Below are 22,984 nucleotides of genomic sequence, written 5' to 3'. Positions count from 1 at the left end.
CTCTCCGCAAACAACCCAGCCAAACCCCCTCCCTCCTCCCAGCGTTCATCCTCAGGGACACTGGGGCAGCATGACAGGCTGAAATGTGTGCTGTGACGACAAAAGCCGTGCACGCTGCTGCGGAGGGAATGCTCCGTAGGAGATGCAGGCAGCGTGTGGCTGTGGGCGGCGGAGCGGGGCTGGGCTGCGTCCCTGCGGCTCCCGATGGAGCCTCGGCTGTGCCTCAGCGTCAGCCTGGCGTGACAGAGGTGGGGCACGGAGGTGACACAGCCCCGAGGCCACCTGAGCACTGACATCCCCTCAGTGCTTCACAGCATCTGGCAGAGCTGGAGGAAAGCGGTGGGAGAGCGATGCCGAGCCTCCCTCACACCATGAGGGAGAGCCGGTCCCCTCAGCCATAATGGCTGCTCCAACATGGATACACAACCTGACCATCTGGCACGGTCTGACACAGAACCGAGCTGGGGATCCTCCACTCAGCCCCAGTCAGGAGGGAGCTGAGCTGCTTGGAGATAAGGGGACTTTCCCTAGAAAGGCAGGGACAGACAGACAGACAGACAAGCTTGCCCGGGGTTGTAGAGCTGGGGCCATGTGTGGCTTCCCCTTCCAGCTTAGCCCCCTCCAGCCCCCGTGCTCGCTGCTGGGTCACGGCTGCGTTACAAAATTTTCAGCTTTAAATAATCTCTTCGCCTCCAGACCCTTGTGCTGAGGCACCAAGAAAATGGGCCGAATGCTAATTTCTGACACGAATGTGGAGCGGCTCTGCCTTCGTGGGTGCTCTGAGCTCTCCCTTGCTCCCAGGGCCCTCAGCTCTCCTGGGCCCTAAAAACACAGCGGGGACGGGCATCGCAGCGATCATTGCCGCCTTGTCGCCTTCACCACCCTCTTGTCCCAGCCGGTCCTGAGTGACCCTCCCGGGTCGCTCCCGGGGGTCGCCGGTGCCGTCCCCGCTGCCCCCCGTTCGTGAGGGGCCGCGGCGGCGCGGGGCCCGGCAGGGGGCGCTGTGGCGCGGCTCTTTGTGGCGCCGCGGCGGCGGCGCTGGCGGCGGGGCCGTTCCCGCCGCGCTGCCTCCCCCGCCCGCCCGCCCGCCCGCCCGCCCGCAGCCGCGCCGGGCGCGGGGCATGGCCAGACTCACCGAGGGCGAGGCGAGGAGGCAGCCGCCGCCGCTCCCGCCAGCGCCGCAGCCGCCCCCGCCGCCGCGCCGAGCCTCCCCCATGAGCAGCAGCGGCGGCGCGGAGCCCCCGGCGCAGCCCGACAGCATGAAGGACCTGGATGCCATCAAGCTCTTCGTGGGGCAGATCCCGCGCAACCTGGAGGAGAAGGACCTCAAGCCGCTCTTCGAGCAGTTCGGCAAGATCTACGAGCTCACCGTGCTCAAGGACCGCTACACCGGCATGCACAAGGGTGAGCGTGGCGCGGCGCGCACAAAGGGGCGGCGGGCCCCGGGTCGCTCCACGCGTGACCCACCGCGGTGTGCTGCTCTCCCACAGCCCCGCGTCCCTCAGCGGGGACTGGCAGCCCCGATCCGCTACCCGGGAACGCGTCCGCATCCCCAGCGCCCACGGGCGGGGTCTCCATCCCCGCGACGGAGCCCCGCGGCCCCTCCGGCAGCCCCGGGCCTGTGGCCCCGCGTGGGGTGCGGTGACAAAGGCGGCGATGGGCAGCGCGGGCCGGGCCGAGGCTGCCGCGGAGCGCGGGGGCCGCAGCGGGACCGACCCTCGCTGGGCCACCCCCGAGGGGGCTCACACCGAGCCCGGGCACGGCTCCGGCGCTGCGGTTCTAAAATCCGTGCAACAAAGAATATCGGCCGCGAACGTGCTGCTGTCAGTGGCGTGTGGGGTAGGTGAGGGGCCTTGGTGATGGCACACGGGGAGATGAGGGGTCTTTCATCGCTGAAGGGGGATCTGTAATGGGTGCTGAAAAGTTTGAGGAGGCTCCTTTAGCCTCGCTTATTGTTGTGTTTTTATGCTGAAGAGGTGCCGCGTTCGGCGTGGCGGCTCCCTTCGGTGGAGCGGCTCTACCCCACCCCAGCAGGTGTTTGGGATCTTGTGACCAGCGCGGCTCCAGCCAGGAAAGGAACTCACGGAGTTGTTTGCTGGAGGATCCCAGGGGGTGATGGCAGCATCGCTCCCTGGCGCGGGTAGAACAACCTGCAGGGAGCCGACAGTGAGTGCCCTGAGAGCTGTCGGTGCTCAGCATGGGCTGCTGTGCCCTAAAATGATCTGTGGTGGGGCCATGTGTTGGTGCATGCTGGAGGGAGTGTGCAGCACTCAGTCGTGATGCTTCAGATTTAGGAGGAAGGGTAGGAAAAATCCAGTGCCTTGGCAACGTGAACGGTTCTAGGTTGAACAGAGAGGGAAGAGGACAAGAATAAAACAAGTGTATTTTCAAACAAAAGGCCAAATCTAACTCTCCAGCACAAAAGGAAAGCACTTTCTCATTGAAGCCCGTGGGGGCTGGGTTGGCATGAATTTAGCTGAAGGAGTGTGTCTGGTTGTGAGTGAAAAACGAGGATGCCATGTGCTTGTGTGCAAGGAACTGCATCCAAACCTGCTGCCAGGGGATGGTGACTTGCAAGGTTTCAAACCCAGCAAGGAAGAGAATGGGCCCAAGGCAAGAGACAATTGCACATTTCATTCCAGTTGACATCTTAAATATAGACTGTGTGGTCTGAGGTCAGCTTCCAAGCAGGAGACAAATTCTAGGGATCTGCTTAGGTATGGAAATTAGAGGGGGCAGCAGTGGTATTAGCCAGATGTGTGTGATATTAACTTGCTGTTAAAAGCAGGATTTCTGCAGCAAAATAAATACATCCTTTTGGTTCTAACATTTTATTTGAGTGAATGTGGGTGTTGTTGGTCAGGGGTTCTGTCCAGAAGATGCTGTTGAGATGTGAGGTTGTCTGGGTGTTTTTTGGGGTTTTTCCACACCTCTCCAGCTCCCTGTGCCCCTCCCTGTCCTGTTTTGTACCAAGTGAGAGGCTGGGATTCCTTTCCTGGTGCCATGAGTTTGCATGCAGATCCTCAGCCTGTTTTGGAACAGCCTCTCCAGAGAAGTCATCCCTTGACAAGGAAGTGTGTGGGGGTTTATCGTGCAGCCAGGGAACGGATCCACAATCCAGCCCACCCTGGTGCCTGCTCACTCTCATTTACCAGCTCTGGCTGCAGTGCCTGTGCTCCATGCTCATCCTGGTGAGGAGCTGCTGCTGGCATCTGCAGGCCTGCAAGGTGCCAGGCCTGACCCAGGAGCTGCAGTGTCACAGCACTGTCACAGCCCCCAAACCGGGGACACTTTGGCTGCAGTGAACACAAGCCACCTTTCTGGGGCAGTTCTAACAGCAGACTCAGTTTTCTCTCCCCACCTTCCTGATCTGCAGTGAGATCCAATTGACAGCTCACATGCAGCTTCCATCTGCTTTTTTTTTCCCTTTTTCTCCCCAAAGGGGAGGAAGCAGTTGTGTGAGAAGCCAGCACTGCTGGTGAAGCCCAGCATGTCCCCTTGTATTCCCTTGCAGGAATATGGAGCTGAGCAGCCACCTCTGCCTCCAGGGAGCAAGAAAGGGTGGAAAAGGCCTGCCAGGGGCTGGAGAGCATGAGTTGGGCTGCAGCTCCTCCATGGGTGCTGAGAATGGATGAATTTGGTGGAGGCAGAGGGGAATCTTAGAGATTTAAAAATATGAGCCCTGCTATGAAATGGTTTTGTCAGTACCTGACTAGTCATGTCTCAACAACCTGGCTACTGGTAGCTGATACTGTTCCAGCCTAATATTATTCATGAGGCAGTTTTTCTATTTATGTTAATCACAGATCCATTTGCATGTTAATGGCAGTGTTTGTCTCAAAGCTAATATTTTCATGGGAAGAGAGGGGAGGTGTTTGAACAGGCTTTTGGAATGGGTCAGGGGAGGCTGAGTGGGCAGAATCAAGTGGAAATTTTTTGGCCTTGTGTTCCAGGATTAGGCAGAAGGCAGTTCCTTCACAAGTGTCAACTGGATGGGTTTCCTAGGAGTGTTCATGCGAGGGAAAGTGGAGACATTAAGGAGTGTGAGGTGCCAGAATGAATTGCAGGGGAATATTCAGCAGGAGCAGCCCTCTCCCAGTGTGTGGACAGATAGGTGCCTTTTCCAGAGGGATACAGAAGGATACAACACCACCCTCAGCCCAAGTTGCCTCCCTGGCAGCCCAGTTTTGACTCAGCTTCTTCAGCCTTGTAGATTAGCTCCCCACTGACTCCTCACTTCCCCTGCTGAAGTGTTTAATGTGATTTCTGATGCTAAGCAGAATCTCGAGATCCCTCCCTCCTGCAAACCAGCAGCCTTTTCTTGCTCAAGGCTTTAGACTGCTGATGTGTGGAGTAATATTTAGGATCTGAAGGGACTGTAAATTCCAGAGTCAATGTGCAGTTTGTAGGGAGGATCAGGCACTGAATATATATATTATTTTTTATGCAGTCTCTTTCAAGTGAAACTAGGCTGGGTTCTGCCTTCAGGGAGCTGGAAACCCTCTTGGAGCCCATGGAAGGAGGGTGGTACCACCAACACTGGTTTTCTAATAGATTTGAAGGCCAGGTCACCAAAGCCTCAAACAGCAGGTGGAATTGGATATCTGTATTTGAGGCTTTGGTGACCAGGCCTTCAAATCTGTCAGAAATAGATGATGGAGGTTATAGAGTCTGGTCTCTCTGGTGGGACATAGAGGGATTTTTGGCAGAATGACGGTGATGTGGCTTTGCAGACAGACCTGGCTTTGCAGGCAGTGCTCTGGGTGCTCTCCTGCATCCCTGTGACACAGAGGGATTTTTGGCAGAGTGATGGTGGCCTGGCTTTGCAGACAGACCTGGCTTTGCAGGCAGTGCTCTGGGTGCTGTCCTGCATCCCTGTGCTGGGAATGGATCATTGGCACTGCCTGGAACCTTCCAGGCTGACACTTCAGAACACCCTGAGCACTTTCTAACACCACGTCCTCTGTCTCAGCAGGCACAGCTGACTTGGTGTGAGAAGTGCCCAAAGGGGCCTGAGCCTGTCTGAGCTGGCTGTTAAATAAAGCAGGGAATGTGGAAGTGAGAAAGCCTGGTGAGAGTGACAGGCCCTCTGCACATCTCTTCAGATCCTTGGGTGGCTCTGTCCAACTCAAAGTTTTGGGAGCCCAAAGAACCCCTGAAGGACAGGGTGAGCAGAATCCTGTCCCAGCATCTCAGGAGTAGCTGCACAAGAGATAATGGCTCTTCAGGAAGGAAGTTTATTTCCTCCAAATATTTATTTACACAATTAGTGCACAGTGTTTCTGCCAAACCTTTTCCTCTATTTCTGACCAGGGCTTTGCAAAGAGAATGGAATTGATAACCTCCAAAACACCTGCTTGTATAAGGCAGTAATCATATTTACCAACATCTTTATCTCCCTCCTTTCCAAAACCAGTACAGCTTCCCGGGTTCCTGGAATTGGGGAATGAGAGGAATGTCCTCAACCCTCAAGGCTTAGAGACATGGAGAGCAGTGGAACAGGCTGTCCTGTACCTGCAGCCCCAGTCCAGACAGGACTTTAGAGGCTGCCTGAGTGCTGCTCCGTGCTTGAGTGAGGAGATGGAGCACAAGTGGCTTCTGCTGAGCAAATCCCCACACCTTGGAAAGCAGAGCAGCACAGGGGATTGCATTTGGGTTGGAGTTGGAATGAAGCATCTTCAGGCCCCACAGATACATGGTGTTTCTGTTTCTCTCTGGAAGGTGCTGCCTCTTGGTACCCGAGCTGCTAAAAGGTGAGCAATGGTTCTGCCTTTGATGTAGGGAAGGACCAGAGGCTCTAGGAGGGGATTCAGGGCAGTTTTTCATTGCTGCTGGTGGACCTAGGTGTTGCTGGTTTCACAAATCCCTGATCTGGCATATAACAGTTCCCTGTGTGAGGAATGTCTCTCCTTTATCCCACTAAATGATGTGTCTTTATCCAATTCTCATTTTTATTTTGTCCTCCCATGGACTGGCGTTTTTGGGGGTGCTTTCCCTCAGTTTTGCCATTCCTGAGCACAGGAATATGGGAATCAAGGATGGGGTTTGCATGCTTCATGTGGACATAACTGTGCTTCTATCCTGAGTTTTCTGAGGTTGATGGCTGATGCTCCTGAGGCAAGAATAGTGCCTTCACTGCACGTGGGCATAGTACCAATGCATTGAAGCTTTTAGTGGAATAAATTGCTTATTCCCAAGTGCTGACTTGGGAGTTTTGTGAGCTAAACCTGGCCCAAATTATCTCAGAATTCTGAGTCTTGTATGACTTGCAAAGTAGCAGCCTGGAGCAGCAGGTGGAATTGGGTGTCTGTGTTTGAGGCTTTGGTGACCAGGCCTTCAAATCTGTCAGAAATAGATTATAGAGTTTGGTCTCTCTGGTTATAGAGCTGCTTTTGGGGTTTGATGTCAGGGCAGTCCATGGGGAAGAGTGAAAGCTGAAGGGAGCTTTCAGAGCCAGCTGCCTTTGCCAGGAGCAGGAAAGTTTACCTGCATTCTTCCTGACCTCACTATATTTGTTAAATTATAACAATTTATAATTTATAATGAGGTTGTTATAATTTTAATTACAACAACCAAACCTGTAGGTCCCACGTTTGACTTTGGTGCAGCATTCAAAACCTGGGCAATAAGGAGCTTTAATGAGCTCTCAGAGATACCTAGTGCTTGTGTGCTGTTTAGGGAAGGTTTTTTCCCCTAGCAAGAGATGTGAGGACAGATGTGAGTGTGAGGACAGATGTGATGTGCTTACCTGCAGCAGTTTATTTGAGTTAGGATGGAAGAACAGGATAATGGTGTTGCTGTGGTTGGGATTGTCCTGAGGAGCTGGGGTGGAGGGGAGAGAGGTGCAGACAGTCCCTGCACCCACCTTTGGGTGCAGCTCATGGAGAGCTGAAGCTTTGGGGTACCCCAATCCAGGCACAAGAATGTGGAGGCAGAAAAATGGGCTTTTCTGACCATAACAATGCATCTGCAGCCCCAGAACAGCAGTGAGGACAGGGATGTTCATCAGCCAGAGGGACTCATCCTGCCTCTGCCTGGGATGTGAAATGCCACTGTGGATAGGAGGGGCACAAGTGAGGGGGTCAGATGCATTCTGAGTCTATTCTCCAGTGCTTTGCCTACCCTCATCTGAAACAACTCAAGTGACAGAGCTCCAGGCACTTCCCTGGGGAGATCATTCCACAGTCTGAATCTCTTTCTGCTAGGAAATGTTTCTTGATAACCAGCCAGATTTTTTCCTTTGCTTATTCTTAGCATCAGAGCACCCAAAGATGATCCCTCTTCTTCCTGGAGGGGCTACAACTCCTCCCCCTCCTCCCTTGGCTCCAGCTTTCCTCTGAGATGTTGAGTCATATCTTGACTAAGAATGTCAGGATCTGGCCTTTTCTCTGTGCTTTTTATCTGGCTTCTTAGGCTGGCCCTTGCAGAATGCAGGATGCTCTGCTGGGCTCTGTATTGTCCTTGTGTACTTTGGTGTGTGTTTGTGTGCATCACACAGGGCCAGGCCTCTCCTGCCACAGCTCCTTGATTTGTCATCAATCTGGATCATGGAGCTTTTGTATAAGCCTAAAATCCCAGATATTTCTCTTCTTTCATTGCTTCTTTTCTTCTTTTAATCAGTAATCATGCTGGTCCTTTCCTCTGTCCTGATCCTTGTGATTGGGGCTGTTTGTGCCACACACAGGATCAACTTTCCTTTTGCTCCCCCTTTGTGTCTCACCTTGTTCAACACCTGTGTCAAGCCATTATTCACTGGGATCCTTTTCCAGCTCTTAACAGATTTCAGATGTAGCCTGCAAGTCCTTTCACATTGTTTCTTTGTCTTTTTTTTCCCCTGGAGCTTTAGACACATCCAAATTATGTAACATTTGTGTTGATGTTCATCTGCAAGTGCCTGTCTAAGTTGACACTGTGTGTATCTGCTGCAGGTTGTGCATTCCTCACATACTGTGCCAGAGACTCTGCCATCAAAGCCCAGACAGCCCTGCATGAGCAGAAGACTTTGCCAGGGGTAAGTCCCAGTGAATTGTGTGAATTGTCTGCAGTTGGGGAATTTTCAGGGGAGGGAATGAGGGAGAGAAGTGGCTTAGATCAGTTTTCCTGCTTGTGGAAGAGAAGGGTGTTTGTTTCAGGGATAAGGGAGTGGAAACACAGCACTGCTCCTCAGAGCTGCTGCTTTTGTGCTTTTTTCCTGTTTCTGTGCTGCTCTTTGCTCTCTGGGGTGTGACAGGACTCCTTCAGCTTTCTATGCCTGTGGGCTTTGGGGTGAAGTGTGTGGGTGCACAGTGGGCACTGCTGAAAAACTCACAGGAGATAAGATACCAGAGCCTTTTTCCAGGTGTGCAGAACCTCCTGGTGCATCCAGTTCCACTCTGCCATTGCCCTGCAGGGTGCCTGGATGGAGCTCTGATGCAGTGGCTGAATTGAATCAGCCTCTCAAAAATAAAATACACACTTGCCACAAGCCATTGTTTGGAAGAGAAATGAGTTATTTTTAGGTGAGAGAAGTTCTGCTGGTCTGTTCCTGGGTCTTGCTGGTTTGGGAGCAGAGTTCAGTGGGATTTGAGGGAGGCTGGGCCCTGTGGAACAGGTCCCTCCTCTGCCTCCCTGGGACCTGCTGGAGAGCTGGAAGGAGTTCTGGATTGTTGCCCTTCCCATTTTGGTGTGATTGAAGAGCTTTGACTGGGCAGTTCCCTTGCTGTACTGAGGGGGTTGATCAAGCACATGGAAAGGATTCATTTGGAGGTGAGTAGGAGGAGGAGTTGGGTACTTATAGATAGAAGCTCACAGGAGGCCCTGAGTGCTCAAGGCAACAGAATAATTAATGTAAACCAGGGGTCTCTGGAGGGTGGTTAGGAATTCTTAACCATAACATTTTTTCTTTAACCCATACAGGTCCAAAGAGCTTCTCTCACCTCTCCCAGCTGCCCTCAAGACCTCCACACACACACACACACACACATCATTTTCTGTATTTGTTTATCTCTGCTTTTTTGGCATGGGCTGGAAAATGCATGTGACTTAATTATCACTTAACAAGGTCCTTATCTCAGGCCAGCCAGGGGGAAGAGTACAAATAACCAGCACAAATGTGCCTGAGATATTTTTGTGTGGTGGGAAATGGTTGGATTTTTAAACTAAAGCAGTGTGTTGGATTTTTAAACTAAACCTCGTGTGTTGGTCCAGGGCAGAGCTGACAGTTCTATAAGAACAAGTCAAAGGATGGAGGAGCAGTTGAGAAGAGTCATGGTACAGTGCTGTTAATGCAGTGGGAAAGTCAGATGTGCCTCTAAAAAATTATTCATGGGAGTTTTGGTGGATTCAAGGCAATCTCAGGTTTGCTACAGTTCTACATGGGGGATTTGTTGCTTGTTTCACTGTGTTCTCTGCTGTCTGTGCTCTCAGGGGTTGTAAGAGCTGCATGGAGCAGTGTTTAAAGCAGCAATTTATCTATGATGTGGTGATCTAAAGGCTTTTTATGTTAAGGGAGGTGTAAGACACTGCCTGGGAACAGTAAGAAATCTCTGGTAGGTGAGTACTTTTGAACATCCTTGTCTGGAGACAGTTAATGAGCAGTGTGGTGTAATTATGTTTCAGGATTAGGATGAAGATGAGCTGTGCTGCATTTGGAGCTATTTTCAGGCTGCCAATATAGCACTTCATCACATTTAGTTTCTCTTTTGTTCAGTCCCTCAGTGACCAAGAAGGCACAATTCTCTCTCTTTTTGGGCATGTGGAGATGGTTGCTTGGCATGGACTTGGGCTGGGTGAGCTGAGGTGACTTCCAGCCATGGTTTGGTGGTGTTTGTGTAGCATCACCTGTCCTTGTGGGCAGCACTTTGGAAATGAATCACAGACAGCAGAGCCAGGCAGTTCTTCCCTGTTGTAGGAACAAGGATGTAAAATTTCATCTCTGTTTATTCACATCTGGATCATCTCCTGGTGATCTCTGGGGCAAAGCCCATCCCCAGGAGTTCAGCCAGGCCCCAGCACAGGGCAGGGCACAGAATGTTCTGACCACACCACTGAGATTTCAGTCAATGGGCCACGCTCTGATTTCTTGTCATTTTACCCATATCCTTTCTCTGCATTGCACACAGCAGGAGAAGAAAGAAAGCTGAAGGGTTATGAAGTGTAGGGTGACACAAACTGCCACCTGAGTGCATGGCAGGAGGTTTAGAGACATCAAGGGATCAGACTGGCAGAGGAAGGATCTTGTGCTGATCCTACACTTGCTGTTGTGCCACCAAGCAACTGCAGATGCCACAAGAACCAAAACACCTTCCTTTGTTTCCCTCAATGCAGAGAGCAGTGCTTGAACTCAACACTTCATGAACCTGAACAGAGACAAATGAGATTTTTGGTCCAGACTGAGGATTTGGTAAGGACAGAGTTATGGAAATGCTCTGATATGGTTTCTGAGATACTCAGGCTGTGATCAGGCATCTGGAGCAGGATTCTGGGTTCTGTTCCAGGCTGTCACTGTGTAGGTGTGGGCTCACAGAGATGTTGCTGAGGTCCTCCAGGTCTGATGCCAGCAATGTCAGCCCACCTGCAGGGCCATGAGTGCAGTGTAGCTTACCTAGACTTTTATCTATAGTTATATTTATATTTTAGATTTTCCACATAAGTCTGTAGGAATCACTGTTGTCTGTATTTATTCTTGTGGCATTTGGGCAAGTTCTCTTTGTATGAGGTCAAAATTGTATTTTGTTTCTATATTGAGTGCAGTTGGATGTATGGTAACTGAATGGAATTTAAACTCTAAAAAGCTCATTTTTTAACAGTAAGGCTCAGCATCTTATTCTGAGGTAGACAGAATTTTGGCTTTTACATTCTTTTATATGGACCAGTGTGCTCAGGGTGCAAAGCAACAGGACTGTGATAGAATCATCATGTTGGGAAGGACCTCTGAGATTATTGAATCCAACATTAACCCAGCACTGCCAAGTGCACTGAACCATGTCCTTAAATGCCACATTTGATGGTGACTCAACCAGCCTCACCTGTACATATTGTATTATCTAACACACCTGTGCTGCCCTCAGAGCTGCTGAATTGTTGAAATCAGGCCTTTAAGGCTATTTCCTAAATGTGGTGCCCTCTCCAGCTGCCAGCCAGCCCAGAAGTGCAGTGTTTCACCTTCTCCCCACTCCCTGGTACACTCCTCCCTGCCTCACTGAAATGATATTATATCTCAATAACCCATGCCTTTGATTCGTGATTGTGCCTTCACTTTGCTGAGTTCTGAAAGGAATTGGAGAGGTTATTAATGACACACAGTGATCACACAGCAAGTTAAAGCCTCTTGCTAAGTGAAATTTGAGGGAAAAGCATGCAGCTTTTCAATATTTCGCAGAAACGCTTTATGTCTCTTTTCATTTGCAGCCAGACAGTTGCAAATTACATAAAATTGCTCCTGAAGAAGAAGAGGAAGAAGAATAGAGGGAGGAAGTGGAGGGGGGGAGGTTTAAAAAAGTAATTCTTTTGGCAAGGTACAGTTCCAGTTTTATTTCTATGCAGAACAAAGAAAGGCCTGCTGAAAGGTAGGCAAGTAAGTGACAGAAATTGGTATTGATCCAAGCTGGGAATAAGGGCAGTTTAAGAGCAGTGATGAGGGTACTGAAATGTGGCCACATCATAGGGAGAACTCATGGATGCAGGGACACAGGAATGGAAAATTACAGAGAGCAGCAGCATGAGAGCAGACACAGGCTCTGGGAATGCACCAGGGGTTGAGATGCTGCAGCACTAATTCAGGTGGTTGGGCACCAGCATCGTGCAGAGAGCCAGCAGAGCTGGAGCAGAGGGCTGTGTCCTGTGCTGCCAGCAGCAAGGGCTCACCTGGGCCATCTGGCAGCATCCACAGCCCGTGGTGGTGGCAGGAGGGAGCACAGGAGGCACTTTGGTGGAGAGGGCAGAGCATCTCGTTCTCCCCTCCCCTCTCATTTGTGCACCAGTATTTCTGAAAGTTTTAACTGGTCTAAATGTTTGGTGAAGTTTGAAGCTGTGCCCTGCTCATTAATCTTTACAACTTGAACCCTTGAGCAGGGCAGGGTGGAGAAGTTTTTCCCATGTTCATGCTGCAGGTTTGATAGACAATCCCATTGCTGAGAGCCATGCAGTTTGAGAGACAGTCCCATTGCTGAGAGCCATGCAACATTATCAGTTAGAAATGCAGAGAAATACATTTCCAGGCTATCTCATGGAAATGGCAGCACCAGGACATGAAGGTGCTGGACTAAAGTAGCTCCTGGGCAAGAAGCAGCAGCAGAAATGTCTGTTCAGAGGGAATTGAAAATACTTGTGCTGTTGAGGATTTAGCTGAAGTTTGAAGCTGTGCCCTGCTCATTAATCTTTGCAGCTTGAACCCTTGAACGGGGCAGGGTGGAGAAGTTTTTCCCATGTCCATGCTGCAGGTTTGAGAGACAATCCCATTGCTGAGAGCCATGCAGCATTATCAGTTAGAGACACAGAGAGCATGGCAAGGCTGTCTCATGGAAATGACATGAAGGTGCTGGGGTAAAGCAGCCCAGAAGCAGCAGAAGTGCCTGTTCAGTGCAGAGAGAATTGAAAATACTTGTGCTGTTGAGGATTTGACTTGAGGGACTGAGAACTCTCAGTGAGGCAAAGCCCACTGAAGTGCCTGCCCTGAAGATGAAGCTGCCAAGGCAGACATTGCCTCCTGTTCCCTGTGGAATTCCAAAACCAGTGGAATTAAAGATCAGCACCCATTCCCACATGCTGCCCAAGTGGACACATGCAGGCTCTGTCCTGTGCACAAGGGCTCTTCCTTTCTCCAGAGGAATTGCTGCCCTTGGCACAGCCAGGCCCTGGCATCTCCTTGCAGCACAAAGCTTTGATTTTGCCTCCCAGAGCTGGGTTTTCCCTGCTGGTCTCACTTTCCTGTGCTGCTGAACTCACCTGGACCTGCACACCAGCCCACAGACACCCCCTCCTGGGTGAGGCTCCACATTCCCCCCTCCCTGGGGTCATTTGGGGTGTGAGCCTGCACAAAAGTGTTTGTGAACATGATGGAGATGGGATCACAGGATAATTTATGGTGCAAGAGACCCCTGGGGTCTGTGCTCAAACGCACTCAAAGCAGGGCTGACTACACCACATCACTGAGGGCCTTCTCCAAATGGGATTTCACTGTCTCCAGGGGCGTCCTGCAGTCACCTGGGGCCTCTTTTCTCGTCTGCCAGCACCCCTAAAGGGAAACAGCTTATCTCACATCAGCCCAGAGCAGGCCCAGGGGATTTATGTGGGGTTTGGGGTGGATTTTCCCGTGGGTGTGTCAGTACCCACGGAGGTTTTGCTCTGCTGGGATTGTCAGTGTTAGTGGTTGCCAAGGGAACTGGCACAGCCACTCTGTGTGTGCAGGCAGAGGGTCCCTGTGCCTCCCCCCTCTCTTACATCACCAGAAATGGCTTTTCCTGGCCACTGCCGTTACCTGCCATGGGGCAGGAGGAGGGAATGGTGCAGCAGTGAACCTGCCAGCACAGCCAGGAGAGGCTTGTGCAGGCTCTGCAGAGCTGCTGAGTCCATCAGTTCAGACACTGCTGTCCTAAGCTCTTCCCTTCCCCTTCCCTGCTTTTTTGGGGTCCTTGGAGGTTACACCTTGTGCACAGAGAAGCTCCTGAAGGTGCTCCCTGGACCAGTGGGAAAGGCTCAGGGTGCTGGGGGTCCTTTCCAGTGGATCAAAGCCAGCTGATGTGTGCTCCCAGCTTTTCCCTCTGCAGCTTTCTTGCACTTGCTCAGAGGAACTTGGTGACCCATCTCGCAGCATCTTGCTGCTGCTTTTTGCAGGCTTTAAGCCCTGAGCATTCCTTGGGGCAGTTCCTTGGGAAATGTGGCAATCTTGGGCAAATCTCAAGCAAGATGCTGCAGCTGACACAGGACTGTGGATCTGAGCACCCAGCCATGCCTGAGTGTTGTCCCATGACAACATTCTGGAGGCCAGAATGATCTCTTGTGGTCTTGATGAACTTTCTAGAGGAGTTTTGGGGTTTTCAGTTTCATCAGTCCTTCAAGAATCTTCCTTGCTTGTGCATAAAGATGTAGCTGAGCCTTGCAGGCAGAAGCTGTGTCCATCAGCTCAGACACTGCTCTTCCCTGATTTTTGGGGTCTTTGGAGGCTGCAGCTTGTGCACAGAGAAGCCCCTGAAGGTGCTCCCTGGACCAGTGGGAAAGGCTCAGGGTGCTGGGGGTCCTTTCAGTGGAGAGATCAAAGCCAGCTGATGTGTGCTCCCAGCTTTTCCCTCTGCAGCTTACTTGCACAATTTGGTGACCCATTTTACTCCTGCTTTTTGCAGGCCTTAAGCCCTGAGCATTCCTTGGGGCAGTTCCTTGGGAAATGTGGCAATCTTGGGCAAGTCTCTGAAGCAAAATGCTGCAGCTGACACAGGACTGTGGGTCTGAGAACAATCTGTTTTTGTGGTCTTGATGAACTTTCTAGAGGACTTTTTGGGTTTTCAGTTTCATCAGCCCTTCAGCAATCTTACTTGCTTGTGCATAAAGATGTAGCTGAGTCTTGCAGGCAGAAGCTGTGTGGTTTGCACTCTGGGATTCACATCCTGCTTCTGCCACAGACTTTCTGCATGATCTTCATCACCACATGCCTCAGTTCCTCCACCTGGAACACACACTGCTCATAATTATCCTTGTCTCCTCCGTGGCAGGATTGAATGAGGTGAATTCATAAGCAGCCTGTAGAGCTGTGCCACAACTTGGTGCTAATGTTGCTCATGTTTCTGTATGAGACAACCCCTCTTTCGCAGGAAGGATGGTTCTGGACAGGACTGAGGCACACTGAGATGGCAGAGGGAAGATGCAAGCAGGACACTTGAGCACTGAGACTGGCACTAATCCATTCCCAATCAGAAACAGAACCCAAATGAGCAAATTAGCATTTAGATTTATGAGCTCTGCCCACTTAGAAGTGATTATGATCATTCAGTCAGGGCATTTTGAACTGGCCAGAGGAGGACAAGCCCACAATTTGTAAAAGGAAGAGCCTAAGACCTAATTCTGCCAGTGGCCTTGGATGCCTTTTGGTTTTTGCCATCCCAGAGGAGCCAGCGTGCATTGTGTGCTTTGTACACTCTGCTTCTGACCCTCTTACACTCTGAGGTTCCCCTGCATTGCACCTTAGGGGCTATTTTACATCACTCACTTGTAATTAATAGAGAGGCTTGCCCTGCTGCCTCAGGGGGCTTTTTCCTTCCATCCAGCTTTTGCAATTTGAAAGCTGAAGAAGGGGGAATCTGGGAATCTTCTCCTTGAAGAACAGGGCTACCAGATTGCTGAGCTGACTGCCAGCTCATGCTGGGCACTGATTGAACATGGTGAGCCAGTTCACCTCCACAAGTCTTTATTTGGGGTGTGGTGAGAGAGGTGGTGCATTTTTTTGGCCTTGGTGAGACCAATAGCAAAACTTCCTCTGACTGCAGGAGTGTCAGGATGTTTGATGCCAGGTTCTTGTTCTACAAAGGTGGGGAGCATTTCCTCAAAAGCAGAGGGGAAGGGTTCCCTGCTTCTCTGTGCTGCCCAGTCCTGGGATTTGGGGTTGATGTAATCCAGACACTTTCCCCAAAGCCTCTTAGCCTTTCCCCTTTCCTGGAAGTCTCTGGGCTGCAGTGACATGGGTTGGACTGATGATCTTAAAGGTCTCTTCCAACCTAGAAATTCTGTGATTCTGTGACCCTCCCTGTGGGTGTCTCCTCTCTGTTCTCAGAGGGCTGCACAGGACATGGCTGCTGTGTGATGCTCCTGAGCTTGGCTGCCTTTGCTTCCCACCAGGAGCCCCCCCAGAAATCCAGCAAGGCTCCTGAGAGGGGCAGTGGTGCAGGCAGAGAAGCCTCAGTGAGAGCTGAGAGCAGGGACAGCTGTGTTGCGTATCCAGCCAGGAGGGAAATGTGAGGGAAAAGCTGGAGCAGGAGCTTTGCTGCCCATCTGGTGCCCTGCAGAGGATTTCCTGAGTGCAGTGGGTCATGGAGCTGCCAGCCCTTGCAGTGGCAGCAGCAGTGGGTGAGGAGGACCCTGAGGTGTGAGGGACAGGGGGCATTTGGCCCTTGTTGTCCTGACAGCTTGTGCTAAATGTTAGTGTGATATTCTTAAGAAATGAAGGCTAATAATGCTCAGCTGAATTATTGAACAGGGAAGGCAAAGCTCAGCTTGTGAGGCAGGTGCAGGCTCATGAATCATTTGCTGGAATTCTCCATCCTACACATGTGCTCACCTCTATGTTCCTGTGTGGTAAAAGGCATCCATGTCCTTCCACTCTGGGAATTTAGGGCAGGCACATCCTGACTGCTGGGTATATAAAAATACAATTTTTTTATTCAGGTGTGCTCTCTGATTACTGAGCTGGGTATATAAAAATACAATTTTCTTATTCAGGTGTGCTCCCTGATTACTGTGCAGCCTCAGGTAATGACTGGAGGCCAGGAGAATTTGTACTTCCAGAAGTGGGTCCTCCATTGCTGTTCCTCTCTTCCTCCCTCAAATTAGAGAGGTAAAACTTGACCATCCCTACTGTGTGTCCTGTAGGGGACAGAGCTCTTTGTCTGAGACCTCTACACAGAATTTAGGGACAGTGCTTAAGGCCTTAAGTTGGTTTAGTTAAAGCTGCTGTGGACTCCCTGTGTTTGAGAGGCCTTTGATAATTTGTTCATCTTTGGTGACAATATGAGAGTGGTGGTGTCCTTCACCATGGAAGCCTCTTGTGTGCAAGGAGGACCATGGCTCCCTCTGCCTCAGATGAGAGACAAATCTGCCAGACAATCCTGCTGCTCTTCTCCAAGCCTCAACATCTGGACAAATTTCTTGTATCTTGTTTCCTTCTCTTTCCCCTTATCTTCTAGAGCAGATAAAGACCAGCTCAGAGCCTCTGGAAACGGGCAGGACTTGGTGTGACATGGGCAGGGGGAAAGTCTTTCAATGCCCACCCCAGGGGCTGTTTCAGGTGGGCAGGAGAGGAGCTGTGGCCATATCTGGGGGTGCAGGACAGCCCTGATTCCTCTTGTATTCCCAGTCAGGTGCTGCCTCTGGGTTTGCACCATTGCTGTGCTGGCACTGCCACCACTGCCAGGGCACCGTGGGCACATCACCTCACAGGGTCAGTGACCCTGAGGGATGCCACTGAAATCCTCCCCCAGGATTTCAGCTTTGGTGGGGTCACCACCCCTGGGGTCACGTCCCTGGGGTATGGGGGAAAGGACAGGGATGGACAGATGGGGAGAGGGGGCCCCTTCCCCAGAGATCATATCAAAATGTCTCTTTTGTGCAAAGCGCAGGGAATGCCCCCAAGAGCTGGTTTCCATGGCAACTGCAAATGTCAGGTTCCATGTGGTGAATAACCGTTTCCATGACAACACCTCCTTTATCCTAGGTGCTGGGAGCTGGAGTGACAGCCCTGTTGGGGGAGGGGACAGGGAGATGGCCTCAGGTACTTAACCTCCCCCCATCGTCCCCTCAGCCCCTGCATCCCTGGCAGGGAGGCGCTGGGTGTGTGTGCCCTGCATTTCCACAGCCTCCCTGCTGCCCCTCCTACCCCCACATGGCTCTGGGGCTTTGGCTTCCTCACAGGAGCTGAGATCTGAGTCTGTGCCTCACCTCCCTCCCCATCAGCTCAGCTGGTTTTGCATCCTGGGTAGAAACAAAACCATTCCTTGGTGCTGGGGGAATCCATGTCCTGGATGTGACGTGGCCAGCTGCCTCTGCTGGCTCTGCAGGGAGCTCTCTCTGTTGTGAGCACACATCTGGGCTGCCTGCCCTCTCCCACTCAGCCTCTGCCAGCCTCAGCTCACACAGGCAGCGTGCCAGGGCCCGTGAGCACCGACAGCAGCCTCTCAGCAAGGAAATCTGAGGCTTTGTGCAGCAATCCCTGACCTCAGGCTCCTGAATCCCTGCCCCACATCCCACTCAGCTCAGCAAAGGAGTGCTGGGCCCTCAGCAGCTCCTGGTGACTTCCAGTGCTGCAAATGCTGGGGCCACATGGCAGCAACAGCAGGACATCAGGAGCTCTGCTGATCCCTGCAGCTGAGCAAGGGTGGGGAAAGGACCTGGGTAGGATGGATGGGGGTAGCACAGTCAGGACAGACAGAGACAAGAGATCTCTGCAGCCAGGGCATGGAATTTGGGGTTTATTGCAAAGGGCCTGGGTGCAGAGCCCTGCTGGGAGCTGCAGCCACAGCTCAAAGCAGGCCTGAGAGGGGAGAGGGGTAGAGAGGATGAGAGGGTGAGAGAGTAAAAGGCAAGAGGTAAGAGCTAAGAGAGTGAGGTTCCCATTCCAATACAATAAATCTTCTTCATTGTTGAATATTCTAATTCTCACTAACCAATCTAGTACAATAACAAATCCATACAGCCTATACATATGGCCTATAAGAATCACTACATTACCATCCTGTGTTACATTTTAAACCCTAAAAACTCCTCTTTGGGCTCCTTCTGCCAAGCTGGCAGGGCCTGCTCTGACCCTTGGGCCTGTCTGCAAGCAGAGGGTGTTGTTCCATCAAAAGGAGATCACCTTCAGCCGGCCACACCATTGTTTTCCAGTTGTTCAGTTACTGAGGTATCTCAAAACTTGCTTTCATTTCAATCTCACTTATAGTTTCCATATTCTCAAAATCTTTTGCCAGGCAATCATATTTATAAGGCTTTCCTGGTTCATCTTCCCCACCAGACCTGCAGCTCTCTCTCTTCCCTAAATGATTCAGCAGCTCTTGGGGCTGTTTTTGTCAAGGTGCAGCATGGCACCAGCTGGGCCTTCCTTTGGGGAGCTGCCAGCCCATCCCTGGGGCCATTCTCAGCAGCCCCATGATCAATCCTTGAGGCAGGAATGGTGTGGGCCTGCTCCAGCCTCTGCTCATCCTGCCTGGGGTCCTTCAGCCAGAGGAAAACAGCTTCAGAACCCCTCAGCTGCCAGGCTGTGTGCCATGCCATGCCAGGAGCCCCCAGCTGCCAGGCTGTGTGCCACGCCATGCCAGCTGTCACCTCCTGGTTGGCATCTCTGCCCTGTGAACTGCAGAGCCACCTCACAGGTTTCCTCCAGCTCTTGGGGATGTGGAGACTGACAAGCCTTCCACATATTGCATGCTGGCTTTTAAACACATTTCACTTGGTGACTTTTATGGCTTGATTTCCTTTTCTGTTTTGTTGCTGTTTTTCCTTAGGGGTTTCCTAAAAGAGGGGGCAGGCTGTGCCTGGACCTGCAGCTCGTGTGCAGGCCTTGCCTGCAATATTCTGGTTGTTTTTTTATTATGAATGTCACTGATTCAGGTCACTGTCAGCCCCTGTGAGTGTTGCTGAGAGCCATGGAGTGAGATATGCTGTGAATGTGGAAATCTGCCCTGTGCACCATTCCTTGGAGGATATTCTGGTGCACTTGGATCCTGCTAGCTGGGAAAGGAGGCTACAGCTTGTCAGCTGCCTCTCTGGGCAGCACAGGACACACAGCCCTGCCAGCAGATGAGTTTTGCCCTGCTTTTCAAGGCAGACACTTAAAGCTGTGTGTTCCTAATGCAGCTGCTTCTGTCTCACCTGGAGAGTCCCCAAACCGTGTGAGCTAAGCTACCCTTGAGGCTTATTTGTGCTTGGATTATTGCTGCTGACACTCACGGCTGCAGGAGAAGGAAAAACCTCTTCTCCACGCCCAAACAAGAGGAGTTTTGCCACTTTCAACCTGAGCATTTCCCCTGAGGGTCAGACATGGAGATGTTGGAGAGCAGCACTGCCCTTCTCAAGAGCTTCTCTGGTGTCTGTGTGAGGGCTGGGGAAGTGGAGACAGCACAGCCCTGCTTACCCTGCTGCTCCTGGACAAGTTCTCAAGAGCTTCTCTGGTGTCTGTGTGAGGGCTGGGGAAGGGGGACAGCACAGCCCTGCTTGCTGTGCTGCTCCTGGCCATGTTCTCAAGAGCTTCTCTGGTTCACAGAGCTGTCTGTGTGAGGTCTGGGGAAGGGGGGACAGACAGCCCTGCTTGCTGTGCTGCTCCTGGACAAGTCCTCAAGAGCTTCTCTGGTGTCTGTGTCAGGGCTGGGGAAGGGGAGACACCACAGCCCTGCTTGCTGTGCTGCTCCTGGCCACGTTCAGTGTCCCCTCCCTGCTGCAAGGACAGTCCGTGGTGGCTCAGTGGGTGACGTGGCCGTGCCTGCACTGAGTCAGGGCACACACAGGAAGAGCTCCCAGGCACAGCCTCACCTCAGGCCACTGCTCAGGCTCCAGTCACATGGTGCTGAGCTGCTTCCTCAGAGTCCTCCCAGTGCTGAGGAGGCAGAGCTTTGTGCATGGTGGGCATTTCCAGGAGAGCAGAGAGGGGAAAAGCGCCAGGTTCCTTTTGGAGTAAAATGCTCCCTTCTTCAAGGGTACTGCTGGCCATCACAGTGTCTTGGTTTCCCTTCTGCCTCTCCCCTTCCTGTGCCCTGTTGCCAGTGCCTTCAGCAGCCTGTGCTGGGCACTGGGCCAAGCAATAACCTCTGCATTTCTGTTCCCTTGCAGATGGCACGCCCGATCCAGGTGAAGCCTGCGGACAGCGAGAGCCGTGGAGGTAGTTGTCATCTCTCCTTGCTTCTCCTTTGGTGGCCCTGGGCTTGTGAGGGGGGCCAGGAAATGAGACAGAGGGTCCTGACTCTGTGTGAGGAGGGGTCTGTGTGTGGCAGAGGGCTGGGGGGCAGGAAGGCAGTGCAGGGACACAGCAGGTGCTGAGGGTGATGGTGTGGCTGCCCCTCCTCGCTTTCCTGTAGGAGCATCAGGGGGTAGGATGGTCAGAGATGAGAGATCCCTGCAGCCAGGTTGTGGAACTTGGGGTTTATTGCAAAGGGCCTGGGTGCAGGGCCCTGCTGGGAGCTGCAGCCACAGCTCAGAGCAGGGCTGAGAGGAGAGAGGGGGAGAGAGGATGAGAGGGTGAGAGAGTAAAAGGGTAAGACAGCGAGGTTCCCATTACAATACTATAAATCTTCTTCTATGTTGAATATTCTCATTCTCACTAACCAATCTAGTACAATATACAAATCCTACAGCATTTCCATACAGCCTATAAGAATCATTACATTACCATCCTGTGTTACATTTTAAACCCTAAAAACTCCTCTTTGGGCTCCTTCTGCCAAGCTGGCAGGGTCTGCTCTGACCCTTGGGCCTGTCTGCAAGCAGAGGGTGTTGTTCCATCAAAAGGGGATCACCTTCAGCTGGCCACACCATTGTTTTCCAGTTGTTCAGTTACTGAGGCATCTCAAAACTTGCTTTCATTTCAATCTCACTTATAGTTTCCATATTCTCAAAATCTTTTGCCAGGCAATCATATTTATAAGGCTTTCCTGTTTCATCTTCCCCAACACTTTGGGTGCCATCAGCCTGGCAATGTCCCCAGGACATTACTGTGTGGCACTGGGGCTCCTGCAGCCTTTGGGAAGAGATTCCTTCATTCCTACACCTGCCCAGCCCACTAAGAGGCAGATCCCTGCAGCAGCACTGGCTTTTTAATGTGTTCAGCTCACTGGTCTGCGGCTGATTCTCCTGTCTGCAGCTCCCTCCACTGCCTCCCCCATCACTGCTGAGCTGCCTCAGTCCTGCAGCAGCCCCCAGCACATTGTCAAGGCCAAAATGCTGTTGCAGAAAAGATCACATGATGGGGAAATAATGTCTGAAGGGAAAGGATCCTGAGATGGAGGTGCTGTCAGCCTGCAGGGGACAGCTTGGGCAGAGCAGCATTTGCTGAGAAGTTCAGAGCTGGGAACAAGAGAAGCTGGTAATTTAATGGGGAGCTCTCAGCAGCTCAGATGCCTCCTCCAGGTGGAGAAGGTTTGCAACTTCAGCCCTTTCCAAATCCATTAACTCATTTTGCCTCTTCTCCTTGCTTTACTGCTCTATTTCTTCTCCTTTTCTCTCCATGGCCTGTGCTGTTGGTGCTGCCCCTGAAAGCAGTTCAGTAGAGGCCAGGGGAGGGTTTGTGTGCTGCTGTTTGTGCTGTGGGACAGCATTTTATTTCGATTTCAAAGGCTTTTATTTTACATTCCCAAACAATTTGTAGTGACTGTCACTGCCAAGAACATGAGATATATTTGATAATATTTTACGTGAATGTTTATTTCTGGTTGTGTGATACTCAAAAACCAGGGTGCTGATTTAGAAACAAGCTTTTGGCCAAGGAAATCTCTTAAGTTTATGAAAAGTGCCAGAATTCCTAATGTCAGAACATCAACTCTGCTTCCCATGGACAAGAACAGAAACCTTTGGGCTCTGAGCACCTCTCTGCAGGCTCCTTGCAGTTCCCACAGGACAAACTGGAGTTTTTCCTGAGGCAGGAGCAGCATCAAGACAGCTCCCTGTGTTTGTCTGGGACAGGTTTCTCTCCTGAAATGTTTCTGTCTTGATGCTCCACTTGTCAGAGAAGTGGCTGAACTTTGCAGATATGGGAAGAGGAATATCCCTACAGCAATAACCCCACAGTGGCAGGAGGTGAAACAAAGATTTGAAGCAGGGCAGAACTGTATGAAGTAGGAATTTATCAAGGAATAGTGGGAATTTATCAAGGAATAGTAGGAATTTATAAAGGAGTATCTGCATGCATCACTGAGGCACAGCTCTGCATTACCCTTGAAGGGAACCTCCTTTGTACTCACCAGGCACTGACATTTCTCAAATGAAGCACCCTGAATTTAGAAAATGAAGTTGGAACACCAGAATTTATCTCTTTGGTCTGAGAGATGCTAGTTTTTCTGAGAGATTCTAATTTTCAAAGGGGCAGTTTTGGCCAAGCCCTGCAGGGGCTGTGTGGGAATATCTGGATGCTCAGTGAAGAAATTCACTACACAAAAGTTGTTTCCTGCATTAGTTCAGAGTAGGATTTGTGATGCTGGGCCAGACATTGTCAGCTTTTCCTGCTGTGAGCCTGCAGTGCCAGGAGAAGGGCAGAGGGGTTTTTGTGCTTGTCTGGAGCTCTGGGATGCAGTGATGGACATGAAGGCGCCCCAAGCCTTCA

The 22,984-nt window shown here is 51.4% G+C and overlaps 1 protein-coding gene across 2 annotated transcripts in view; it reads left to right on the top strand.

Moving 5' to 3' along the window:
- Positions 1–1,121: 1,121 nt before the first annotated feature.
- The window catches only part of CELF5 (CUGBP Elav-like family member 5), a 41,403-nt gene continuing 19,540 nt past the window's right edge, over positions 1,122–22,984 (top strand). Inside the window, exons 1-3 of one of the 2 annotated variants that reach the window (XM_054291201.1) lie at positions 1,122–1,404; positions 7,929–8,011; positions 20,503–20,551. In XM_054291201.1, coding sequence (XP_054147176.1) covers positions 1,122–1,404; positions 7,929–8,011; positions 20,503–20,551 — 415 coding nt within the window. Of the gene's footprint in view, positions 1,405–7,928; positions 8,012–20,502; positions 20,555–22,984 lie in introns of both variants that reach the window. The other variant, XM_054291200.1, reaches the window with a different exon arrangement.

Source organism: Melozone crissalis, unplaced genomic scaffold (genome assembly GCF_028551555.1).
Source record: "Melozone crissalis strain CALT ecotype California unplaced genomic scaffold, PUWL_Pcris_2 ptg000088l_1, whole genome shotgun sequence".
NCBI lineage: Eukaryota > Metazoa > Chordata > Aves > Passeriformes > Passerellidae > Melozone > Melozone crissalis.
This window is presented reverse-complemented; position numbering and strand designations above follow the sequence as displayed.